At 36.7% G+C, this 11,592-nt stretch overlaps 2 protein-coding genes across 5 annotated transcripts in view; one reads left to right on the forward strand and one right to left on the reverse strand.

The window, feature by feature from the left end:
• The window catches only part of LOC136267798 (kinesin-like protein KIF1A), a 23,731-nt gene extending 17,493 nt beyond the window's left edge, over positions 1–6,238 (reverse strand). For all 3 annotated transcript variants that reach the window (XM_066062976.1, XM_066062977.1, XM_066062975.1), the window contains exons 1-10: positions 6,081–6,238; positions 5,510–5,586; positions 5,379–5,458; positions 4,419–4,521; positions 4,254–4,319; positions 3,861–3,937; positions 3,201–3,302; positions 600–677; positions 508–541; positions 381–458 (exon numbers count right to left, since the gene is read on the reverse strand). In XM_066062976.1, the coding sequence (XP_065919048.1) occupies positions 381–458; positions 508–541; positions 600–677; positions 3,201–3,302; positions 3,861–3,937; positions 4,254–4,319; positions 4,419–4,521; positions 5,379–5,458; positions 5,510–5,586; positions 6,081–6,183 (798 nt within the window). In that variant the 5' untranslated portion in view covers positions 6,184–6,238. The remainder of the gene's footprint in view (positions 1–380; positions 459–507; positions 542–599; positions 678–3,200; positions 3,303–3,860; positions 3,938–4,253; positions 4,320–4,418; positions 4,522–5,378; positions 5,459–5,509; positions 5,587–6,080) is intronic.
• On the forward strand, positions 6,151–11,592 carry LOC136267799 (vacuolar protein sorting-associated protein 52 homolog). 2 transcript variants are annotated; one of them, XM_066062979.1, is made up of 22 exons: positions 6,151–6,293; positions 6,421–6,505; positions 7,202–7,254; positions 7,307–7,382; positions 7,603–7,670; positions 7,788–7,817; positions 7,913–7,996; positions 8,046–8,107; positions 8,657–8,807; positions 8,909–9,009; positions 9,057–9,189; positions 9,291–9,348; positions 9,400–9,533; positions 9,590–9,745; positions 9,799–9,917; positions 10,049–10,172; positions 10,443–10,511; positions 10,630–10,764; positions 10,816–10,896; positions 10,946–11,042; positions 11,094–11,212; positions 11,384–11,592. In XM_066062979.1, the coding sequence occupies exons 1-22, from the start codon at positions 6,246–6,248 to the stop codon at positions 11,528–11,530; spliced, it is 2,130 nt and encodes a 709-aa protein (XP_065919051.1). In that variant the 5' UTR covers positions 6,151–6,245; the 3' UTR covers positions 11,531–11,592. The 2 variants fall into 2 exon arrangements, with proteins under 2 accessions (XP_065919051.1, XP_065919050.1); XM_066062978.1 differs by having other exon boundaries at positions 9,291–9,533.

Here is an 11,592-nt window from a genome sequence, read left to right on the forward strand (position 1 = left end):
TTTTGTAGATTAACAAAATTCAGTATGCTTCACCACAATAAAATTATAGCAAGTGAATTATTAATACTGTCGGTAAGTTACTGTAACTGTCAAAAATAACATCTTGAAAAAGGGTTCTTATTGGTGAAGTGTCCTGTATTTCAGGGGACTAAATAATTGTGTGCATGCTTATTGGGAACACGATTCAGTCATTCAACTTTATAAGCTTGTGTCCTTTCTGAGAGTTACATACAGTGAAATCTTATCATACCACCTTGTACATGGTCAAACTTATGGTCTCAATAAAGAGGTGGCCTTATCACCTACACAATGTTTGAGCCCTATTAATGTGTCCTTTGGAGAGGTAGTGGTGGCCACTAAAATGAAGAATTATACAATACCTTAAGCCTGTCTCCAGTAGCTCCAGACGATTCCACTCTCTCACTACCAGCAAGATCAACCAGGCTCATCTTACTGACCTATGGTGAATATAGACATCATTATAGGAGGGAAAAGATTAGTTCATACTTTTTCTGTAGAGAGACCAGTCATGGCGTCTAGCCTGTGATGATAAAATAAACATGATAAATCAAACATGAGGTTGTGAACTAGCTAGTTACCTCTTCTCAGTGAGGACGATGGTGAAGACAGCATGTGACCGGCTACTGACCTCGTTCATGTTTGTAGCCGCTACCGTCCTACAAACAAGAGGCACACATCACCACATACATACACAGTGACACACAGCATACATACTACATATACATGTACAACTAGTGTACTTGATACAGTACCTGAGTTGTTCCAAGCAGTCAGGGTCAATAGTCTATGGTGGCACTTGTTGGCACTACTATCAATAGCCATTGTATTTATTGTCCAGTGTTAATTGTCTCAAGATTTCACTGGCTACAAAATTTATATGATACCAAAGCCCATCCCACCGAAGGCAACACAACTACAGCTCACCAAAATTTCAGCTAGCCACCCTATTTCATACAAACTGTAGGATCGGTCTTGGAAAGACAGAAAATCACCATGTAATTTGGGTCAGAAGAAATTGGTCAGAAGGCAGCATGCAAGTGGCCATTTATCAGCTAAGTTGTTTCGGTTGGTGTCAACAGTCATGGTTTCTTGTTAGTTGTTACCGCTGATAAATGGTGTCATAGTGCCATCCAAAGAAAAACATCCTGATGGATTTTTTTTGTTATAAAAGGTTAAACTTCTATTGTTAGACTACCAAGACACTGTTTCCATATGAGGTACAACACTAAAAATGGAATTTAAACCATAAACAAAAGGTAAGAAATGTAAATAGCATATATTATGTACATGTTGAGCTGATGAGCCCTCAAACACAATTTGGCTCATTTGTAGTAAGTACTACTTAAACATTTCAAAATCTTTTGATTCAAATGTGTGACATAATTGTTATTTATAACCAATCAACACCATTGGGAAGCAATAAATGTATGCAGCCCCGAACTTGTAATGGAGCCACACTGTGTGTTTGTTCTTGATACAGTACCACTATACTGTCACCACTAATCACATGGTTGGTTGAAATGTTATTTCTTTTTCCACTTTTCTATTTAGCTGTTTTTTTAGGGCTCAGCTCAACGTGTAAATACTTATAGTTGAGTTTCCGGTTGCTTGCTCATGCTGGTCGCACCAAATTTATTATGCAAACATAAGCAATTGCATAGTTGACTTCCTCAGTTCAGTAGTTTTGTGCACAATAAGGCTTGTATAACATGATTCGACAATTTGGTGATGGCTTGCAAGGAATTCAGCTGTTAATGGATTGACTTGACAAATTACCATACATCAATGATGACCATCAAATAACTCATCCATATACATGCTCACAGGACAGGCTTCACAGCCATGCATTATCACACATACTTTAAGCATGTGATCACCATATGGTTTACATTAGTGTAACCATGGCAACTGACTTTTAGGAAATAAATGTCTCAGAGAATTCCACCTAATAGGGATCACAAAATTTCCCTTTCTTTTTTACGTACCTCCATGACAAACTTGGCAGTATTGGTTACATGTGTATAGGTATATAATTTATGTGCCTAACAAAATACCTCTGATGAGATACAATTTTTTACCGAACTGAAATTTCTGCTAACTCACTAACTGACTGATGCCTTCAGCTAAGTATAACTCGACTATAGTATTAGCTACAGCCTTGATTTCTACACTGTTCAACATCAGTTAGGCCTGAAATGAGCTTATTCACTTACTACAATAAATCTTGTCAACCTTTGTGTCACCATTTCTTTTTCCACTACCACTTAGGTGTTGATTTGTGAGAAGTGCAGTAATGACTTCCGCTGAATTGTCCGTAATTTATTTTCATAGCGAAAGGATTGATTTCAGAGTAGTCCTGGGCGATACTGAAAATAATGCTATTCGATATGTTGACAAGCTTATATTCATGATATGATTAAATATTGAGTATAATTAAATTTGTCAAGCAGTGAGACTAGTAACATTACATAACACATTATTACATCATATTATATTATAGAACGTGAAATGGTGCCAGACAACAGCTGGAATTTGCCCATAACCAAATTGCCTTTCCTTGTAGGTATATAGCAAGTGCAAGAAACACAACCACTAGCCAGATTTAACTAGGCGATATTGGCAAATATATTGTCTAGACGATATTATTGTGGCTCTATAATTTACTTCGATACAATATATTGTGTAGTTCAGTATCACGTTATTGACAATATATTGAAATATTGCCCAGCTCTATTTCAGAGGCACTTCTTCATACCCCTCTTCATTTGTAACACTGTACAACAAGAGGAATATAACTGAAAATGAAGTGGGAATCATCTAGCAGTGATCATTCAGTCATGGCTACTATTGACAGGCTGTATATTACTGAAGTAGGGATTAAATGTCCACTAGAATAGCTGCAGGATTTGGTGACCTCCCTTGATTTTTTATTTTTTTTTGCTTCTATGATCCCTACTCAAATGTAAAATTTTTAACCATAAACATCACATTCTGGGAAATTCAACTAATTGAACTGAATTATGAAGGGACTATGTGCTGTTGTTTCCATAACTATTACAGAAAAATAACTATCTTTAAACATTATACAAGATACAAAACTAAGAGATTTGTGAATATGGTGCGCAATGGAAAACGTTCCTCCACTGCACTACTATTACTAGCATATCATCATTGCTCACCTTGCTTTGTTGCCAACGTCCATTAGATTACTAATACCATCAAATGAGGTCACTGCTAGCTTGGCCAAGTTTTCCACATATGGACCAAGTACAGGGTGTTCTCTGTAAAAGAAAAGATTTAAGTAAATTGTGTGTGCATGTGCAACACACGGCTTGTTGTGATGCCACAATATAGCTTCATCATGATGTCATAGAATAATTATCATAATACACATTTATGTTCGAACAAGGCTAGACATTATCTTTTCATCCATGATTTTGATATTCTACAATAAAGTAGTGATTAACATTTAACAAAACATTTGTGATAGTTTTCTACAACAAAAAAATACATGTGCAAATTGCAATCCTTAATTAAATTCCATAACTATATCATGATATAAGCATATAGCACTACTTCTAACAGTTTATATCATGTATCATGATTATCGTTATATCATATGGCCCACCCACCCTTCTTCAAGGGTCGATCCACTGCCCAACCTAAATTACAGTAAATACTTGGCTAAGTACATGAGTGGATATCTCACTAGAGGGCTAATGAAATTCTGAGGAGAAAGTGAGTGTTGTGTGTGTATACACATGGATATTCAAAAGTGTATGGGTTGATGCAAGTTGTGTGTGTATCACAAGTACACAACGTAACTACTAGATACACACCTGACACGAAGATTTCCTTTAGACTTCGGGTCCAACAAATCTCTTACTCTTTCACAGTATATCTCCATGTAACTGACCTGAATGGTATAATCACAAAATATGACTTGTATACATACATATGTTTAGCCTTATATATTTCACTATGGTCTAATGCACTATGGTCAGTTGTAATACAGGCAATGTGAAAAGAAAGCAATTAAGCCACTACAAGGCAAACAATAAAAGTATCCCTTACCTAATTGTTTCAGAAACTGATAAGCGCTCTAGCGAAATACATTTAGTGTGTGTGTATGTGTGAGTGTGTGTGTATGTGTGTGTGTGTGAGTTGCACAACATACTTAGGCCATACATATGTACATATATGGTACTTATGAGTACATCAAGTACACATACCTCTACAGACATGGTTAGTTCAGGATCTGAGTTAGATTCTATCTTCTGAAACAATTCTTCACAAAGCTACAAAAAAAAGCCAGTTATATAGTCATCATAGAGCAGATACATCACATAGAATACATTGGGTTCTCATGTGTAAAGGGATAGTTATAACACACTCACCTGTGGAATAATTCCCTCCTCACCAGGATCAAATGGTTTACCCATCATAGTGTAAGACTTGCCAGCTCCAGTTTGACCATAAGCAAATATACACATGTTGTACCTATATGGTATAACAATAACTCCATTCACCTCAAGTGGTGGTGCCCGTCAATAGCAGTAAACTTGTGTATAATAACAGTCCCCTTTCATACATGCATACTCAGACTGACACACAAACAGACAGACAAGCCAGGGTGATTTACCACAGAAGAAGGTTAGGTAGTCACTCTATGGTATATGTGTACATTATGACAATACAAGGTTCACAACAAGAGCCATTTAAATGTTACTGATCACTGTGGAACTAAATCATCTTGTCTAGCTAATCCAACACCTCTCTAAGCAACCAGAAATATAATTTATCTCATAAATGAAACAATGAGACTTGCCCAAGTGGCCTTCTTTAACTATTAACATATATACAGCCAAGCTAGAGTCCATAATATTTTGCCATACAAATAATAAGATCTCTTGATATAGCACCCATGTGTTCTTGTAACAGATCACAAAGATTGGCTATAGTGTAATGACACTACATGGATTACACAAGTACTCTACCTATATAAAATTACAGACACAAAACCTGTTTGACAATTTGTACTGAACTACATTAGGAACAAGAAAAACCCCCCACCAAATAATAACACAACACCTTCATGTATACACTGTGTACACACTCAGGAGACCCAATATGGTACACTGTTTGCATATACATAAACTAGACAATTAAGCAATATAATCTATGCACAATAAAGTACACTTTTACTAACAAATAAAAGACAAAAATCAAAAGATAATTTTTTTTTCACTTTTAGAGTTAGCATCTAAATACTATATATATATATATACTCTGAATATATATAAAACGTGTAATTTACACTACTGCATACACACAGTACTATATGGTACACTACTTACCCTTCAAACGCATGTGTCAACATGTCTTTGCCAACTTGTTCATATACCAACTTTTGTGAAGCAAAATTGGGATCATCGGGCTAAAACAATTTATAAAGAAAGCTATTATGGAGCACACGTATATTTCTTACCCCGGTATGACTCCAATAAGAATGGTCAAAGCTGAACGTCTTGGCTTCTTCTGATGGTGTCTTGGGATTGAGAACCCCTGAAATGATAATTACATAATGTTCATCTCTAGTAAGAAATTCCTCAATTAGATGATAAATACATTCACCACAAGTCTCAACAGTACAACTCTGACCAAAACAGACACGTGCAAATAAAGAATTACTTTGCGCTTGTAAATTTGATGAAGGACCACTGGACTTTGTATATAACTGGCAATGTCAAGTGTATGTATGTACTTAAGGTGGTGTGGTGTTTGTGTGTAAATCTGCTTATACAACTACATATAATTTTGCTGATTACATTGACATTACAGCTACTCCCGAATATCACCTCGAGCTCGTGGGGTGACCGTGTCAACAGGTAGGCTTTTCAACGCCGCCCATCTTTTATGTCTCTAGGTTTTAGCAAGGGTACAGAGATCAGTGGCCTCCACCGTGTGTAATAACGTCAAATAGTAGCGAACAATAAATATGAGGTTTGAAAAGATTCGAGCCGGCCCACCAAACAGCATTGCGCGAACAATCCACTCACCGGTTTTGTTCCCTTCCATGGTGACAACACATTTTGCGTTCCTGTTGATCTCCCTAGTGTTAAACGGCCTGACCCTGACCACTACCTTGACTGAAGCAGACATGTTGAAATACCCTGTGTCACGGGAATAACCAAGGTGGGCGTTAGATAGAATAAATCGACTAAATGGAAGAAACTCGTTTGGCGTTCCAAACGGAATCAGACTATAATCCGGTAAGGTATTAACGCTGTATTAAGCTTGTATTGGTGAATAACTATGCTTTGCTTCTTGAATGCATTGCAACCAAAACTTGTGCTTGAAAATAATAGAACTATCATTATAACAGTATATGCCTTTTAGTTTGATGATGATGGGTTAGAAAACTTGGACATTGCACAACTAGACATTACTTCACAAGAGGACTATATATTAGATGAAGCAGCAGGTAGTATTCACTGTACTTGTGTATGCAAGGCATGCACATGTGCACCCAACACACACACACACACTACACATATATCGGCAGTATTTGCCATTGTATTCTACATGTACAATTAATACACATGCATACCATTTTATATGATGTACAGTTTTGTGACTGTATCAGGTATCCTATTCACAGTGTTGAGGGGCTGATAATTGAGATGTCTGTTACTGTGTCATAGTTATGCTTGTAGTGTATACATATGCATGATCAACAATAACTTGGTTAGACATGTCTGGAAAAAATGTCAACCAAGTGTGTTAGCCTTTATGGTTGAGTTCTTTACAATGCCAAATATCATATATACTGTACAATAAAACCCTTCTTCTTCTGTGTGTATTATATGTGTGGGATAGACAAGAAACCTTGATACATTGTTGGTTTATGATAAGGATTCATAATCTGTGGTGCTATGCTCCACCCTGTCCATGAATCATTAATGGCTGCATGTGAAGACACTTTTGCCTAAAAGTAGAGAGATGATATTTGTGTTGGAATAATCTAGACATAGGGCACTCAAACCTGCATAATTCCTGAAGCACACCTTAAGTACATAAATGACTTGGCCTCATACATACAGTAATTAATTATCTAGATATAATATTCTTTTTGGCTGACCATGTGTCCTAAGTCTGTGTTGTTTGCTATATGACACAGGCCACATTCAGGAGAACTTAGAAGATGAACTGGTACAGGAAGCTCTGAGAAAGGTATGTGCTTTATATCCTCAACTGTTTATTGAGTGTGTCTGTGACTTGACAGGGTTGGGACTTGAGAAAATATTCTCAACAAATTCAGAAGGACTTGATGAAGGTGGAAACACACTCCATTGAAGACTGTATCCAATGAGGCACCACATGTGATTTTTGCAATAAAATGATTATGTAAATGGCTTAATGGTTTTTGCATAGGATACTCTCCGACAGGAAAAACAAGATAGACAAAGAGCTAAGCATTAAATTCACATTGTGTGCTAATAAGAGCCAACGAGTGTTGGAAGAATAGTTTTGTAATCCTGTCATCTCAAAATCTCAATGGTCCTCCTTAACACATGTTAGATATTGGCCAGAGCACTGAGATTGCTCGCCTCCATTACCAGATCAAAGCATGTGACACAATTCTTGAGGTGAGTGTTTAGTAACTTGGTGGTTATATTGTGTAAATACAGCAGTAGTGTTTGGAAATACAAAATTAACTATTGGTGTATGTATATAATGTTTTATGTAATATTTTGCTTACGCAGCGGATGGAAGGAATGCTAAGCAAATTTCAGGTTTGTGTACTAGTATAGTACTGTAGTTAATACAGTTGTGTTTAGACAATAGCATGTCACTAGTGTGTACGTATTAATCGTATACTTCACTACAGATGGACTTGGGTAACATCAGCTCAGAGATTCAAACACTACAGGAGCAGTCAGTATCCCTGAACTCTAAACTAAAGAATAGACAGGTATACTCTTCTTAGACTCTCTTCTTTAATCCATCACATGTACCATTAGGACATTCTGGATGACCTCAGCCAATATGTGGATGATATTAACCTCACTGATCATCTAATAACGTCAGTGGACCAGAGATAGTTTGTGTGCCATACTTGTGTAGTGTGTAGCTATTTGTGTAAGTGAGATATCCCAGCCTCAATTAGCATGGTAATTCTTTCAACATGAACCCAAAATGAGTTGTTATTATAGGACTGTGTGTGTGTGTGTTGTACATGAATGAGCTTCAGTTTCAATAGTGACTGTTCACTAAAATTTGTTTACAAGTTTATTTAATGTGACTGTAGCATGTTTCCTTGGTTCAGTGGCTTTTCTATGTCAGGGGGATGCATAGTACCATATAAAGTAGTAAGAGAGAGTGTCAAACTGGAGTACATTCCAGCGAACACACTGGGTAAGGTAGAACATTGACACCTTGGTTTGTTCTATACTGTGCAAAGGTTTCCCATACTCAGACACCTATCAGCGGTTCTCGATCACCAGTAAAAGTGTCAATTTGATCTAAAGTCTACTTTACCCAACGTGTTTGTACAGGCTATATAGGCAGTTTGATGCTACTTTGTATTATAAACTCTTAAATTGGTAGTACCTTTATGGTAAATATATTACAGACATATACTGGAGACTCCAGCTAGTGAGAAGGAATTTCAAGAGAACTTACATGAGCTAGATCATAAGTTGAACTTTATTAAAGAACAAGAATTCCGTGAGATAGCAGCTGTGGTGGATGTCCAGAAAGACATCATCAAGCTCAAAATGAAGGTGAATCACTGATGCACGTTTGTCCTGTTTCTCATACATACGTTACTACACTGTAGTTGTTTCAGTATTTTAGCTAACATGTGCATCTCATATCTCCTTAGGCTATCAGTAAGACTAGGGAGTTTCTACTGAGCAAGATTTACCAGTTTAGGAAGCCAATGGCCAACTATCAGATGGCCCAGAATCAGTTACTCAATTATAGGTTAGAAAATTTGACAATGGGACAAATTGTTAATATTCCATTTGTAGGTACTTTAATGAATTCCTAATGGCCCACAGCAGGCCAACGGCTCTTGAAATGCAAACAGAATATGTTGATACTATGAGTAAAATATATTACTCCTACTTTAAAGATTATTATTCCAAGCTAATGAAACTACAGGTACATGAAATCAGGAGCGTATTTGCACTAGCTTTGCAGTGCTTTGAACTCCATGGAAATTAATTTTAAATTCTATTTAACCATGTCAATTATTTCCACAGTATGATGATAGTGCTGATAAGGATGATCTTATGGGAATTGAAGACACTGCTAGAAGAAGTATAGGAATGAAAATAAAATGCCTGGTCTTATCCCCTTGCTGTGCTGTAGGTTTTTTCTCTAGTAAAGTGAGCTTGAGGAATCGCTCCACAACCTTCACGTTGGGTAGCAGAGACACTGTGATCACCACTGGCTTGGAGTCTCCCATTATTGTCATACCACATGCACAGAAAAATGAAAAGAAGGTAAAAAGCTATAATCTCATTGAGTATTTGAAATATTTATGATTTTATTTCTACAGTATTCTTATGAGCAATTATTTCGGAGTGTCCACTATGCACTGATGGACAATGCTTGTCGGGAGTACTTGTTCATAGCTGATTTCTTTTCACTGACAAGTGCAGCAGCTCAAGAAATGTTTGACTCCATTTTCACCAAGACCCAAGCCTTCTTGCTGGTTAGTAGACTTTTTTTAATTTTTAGTTACATTTTTGTCTCTTTGTCACATAGAAACACACTGAGTCTTATATGGAGAGCTGTTTTGATACTATTGGAATATTTTTGTGTATTCATATCAACTTCAGATATCAAGCTATCATGCAGCGACGAAATCTCACTTGTTTAGAAATGTCAGTCGATTGTATATAGTACATACATATATGAGTGTGTAAGTACAGGTACATGAAGGTTGCTTCTATATGTACTGTGTGCATACCTCATCTGTTTTTGTCATGGTATCACTCTGATTATTGTTTGGTAGATTTTCTGATCACCTGCTGGCAGTAATGTGGCCCAGGTTCCACCATGTAGTTGAGCTGAATATTAAAAGTGTCAGAGATTGTAACACTCAGAAACTGGGTACTATTGATACCAGACCACATTATGTGAGCATCATGTGTAAATGTTGTTGGAATGCTAGATAGTAGTTCTAGAGATTACGGTTTTATAATGCCTAGCTTCTTTATAGTGCACGTGTTAAGTGTCTATGCACTTTGTATGGTTCAATAGCACAAGGCCACCACCTAGAATATTCTTTGGTAACTACAATTAGGCCACCACGTTTTGGGGAATTGATTGCCATTAATTGTACACATTGGATTATCTACCTGTAATTTATGTGAAGTGCAGTAATATAAACTGTACATTATATACAGATCACAAGACGATATGCCGAGTTTTCTGCTGCACTGGTCTCCATAAACTCAAGTCAGCAAGATGAAAAGGTTTAGTATGTGTAACATGTGTTGGCAGTACGTATATGTGTAGTCGAAACTTCAGCCACACATTAACTTGTATAGTGTTCATGGCATTAGCTCCCGGTTACATATATTTTCATATCAGGTCACAACATGCCTGGCAGCCCTACAAGCTGAAGTTGAGAGCTTCATTCTGAGAATGGCGGCTGAGTTCCAGCAGAGGAAAGAACAGTTAATATTCCTCATCAACAACTATGATATGTTATTGAGTGTACTAGCAGTGAGTGAAAACTGACAATAAGTGATAATCTTTTAGATGATTGTGTGTTAGGAACACACATCAGAGGGATCTAAAGAAGTAGTATCATTTCAAGGCCTACTTAATGCCCGCACTCAAGAATACATTGAAGAGGTCAGTACAAATTGTACACAGTGTGTGTATTTGTCAATCTACTGTGTAGGTTTTGGCTCCATTCTTTGGTGGAATGATTAGTTTTGTCAAAGACAATGAGGGATATTTGGAGAGGGGTGAAACGAGAAAAATAAATGTCAATGAAAGTAAGATTTGTGTTAGGTTCTGTTGTGTGTTACATGAAGTCATGTGTTTAGAACACATCCATCAAATAGTAAAAGGATTTTCTAGTGATTGGAAGAAAGCACTTGATCTCATTAATCAGGACATTATGCGTACATTCACCAATTTCAAAAATGGCACAGCTATTCTACAGGTAATTTCACCATTATGTATGTTACCATACCAGTATGTAGAACTACTGCAAAATATGGTGTAGTGAAATCTCACTCACTCTAATAGAACACACATCTATCTGCATGTTAAAAATCACTTATATGCTACGTAAATATCACATTTCAACACAACTGTTATTACTGTTCTGTAGGGAGCTCTGATGCAGTTAATACAATACTATCATCGATTCACTAAACTCTTGTCACAATCACCTTTCAAGGAACTAGGTGTTAAAGGAGACCTGATTAACATCCATCATGTCATGGTTGAAGTGAAGAAATATCGTGCAAACTTCTAGTTTTTGTACCAATATTATTACTGTATGTTTATTATATTAAAAGATCGAGACACTTGAAACTA

Source organism: Dysidea avara, chromosome 9 (genome assembly GCF_963678975.1).
Source record: "Dysidea avara chromosome 9, odDysAvar1.4, whole genome shotgun sequence".
NCBI classification, from domain to species: Eukaryota; Metazoa; Porifera; class Demospongiae; order Dictyoceratida; family Dysideidae; genus Dysidea; species Dysidea avara.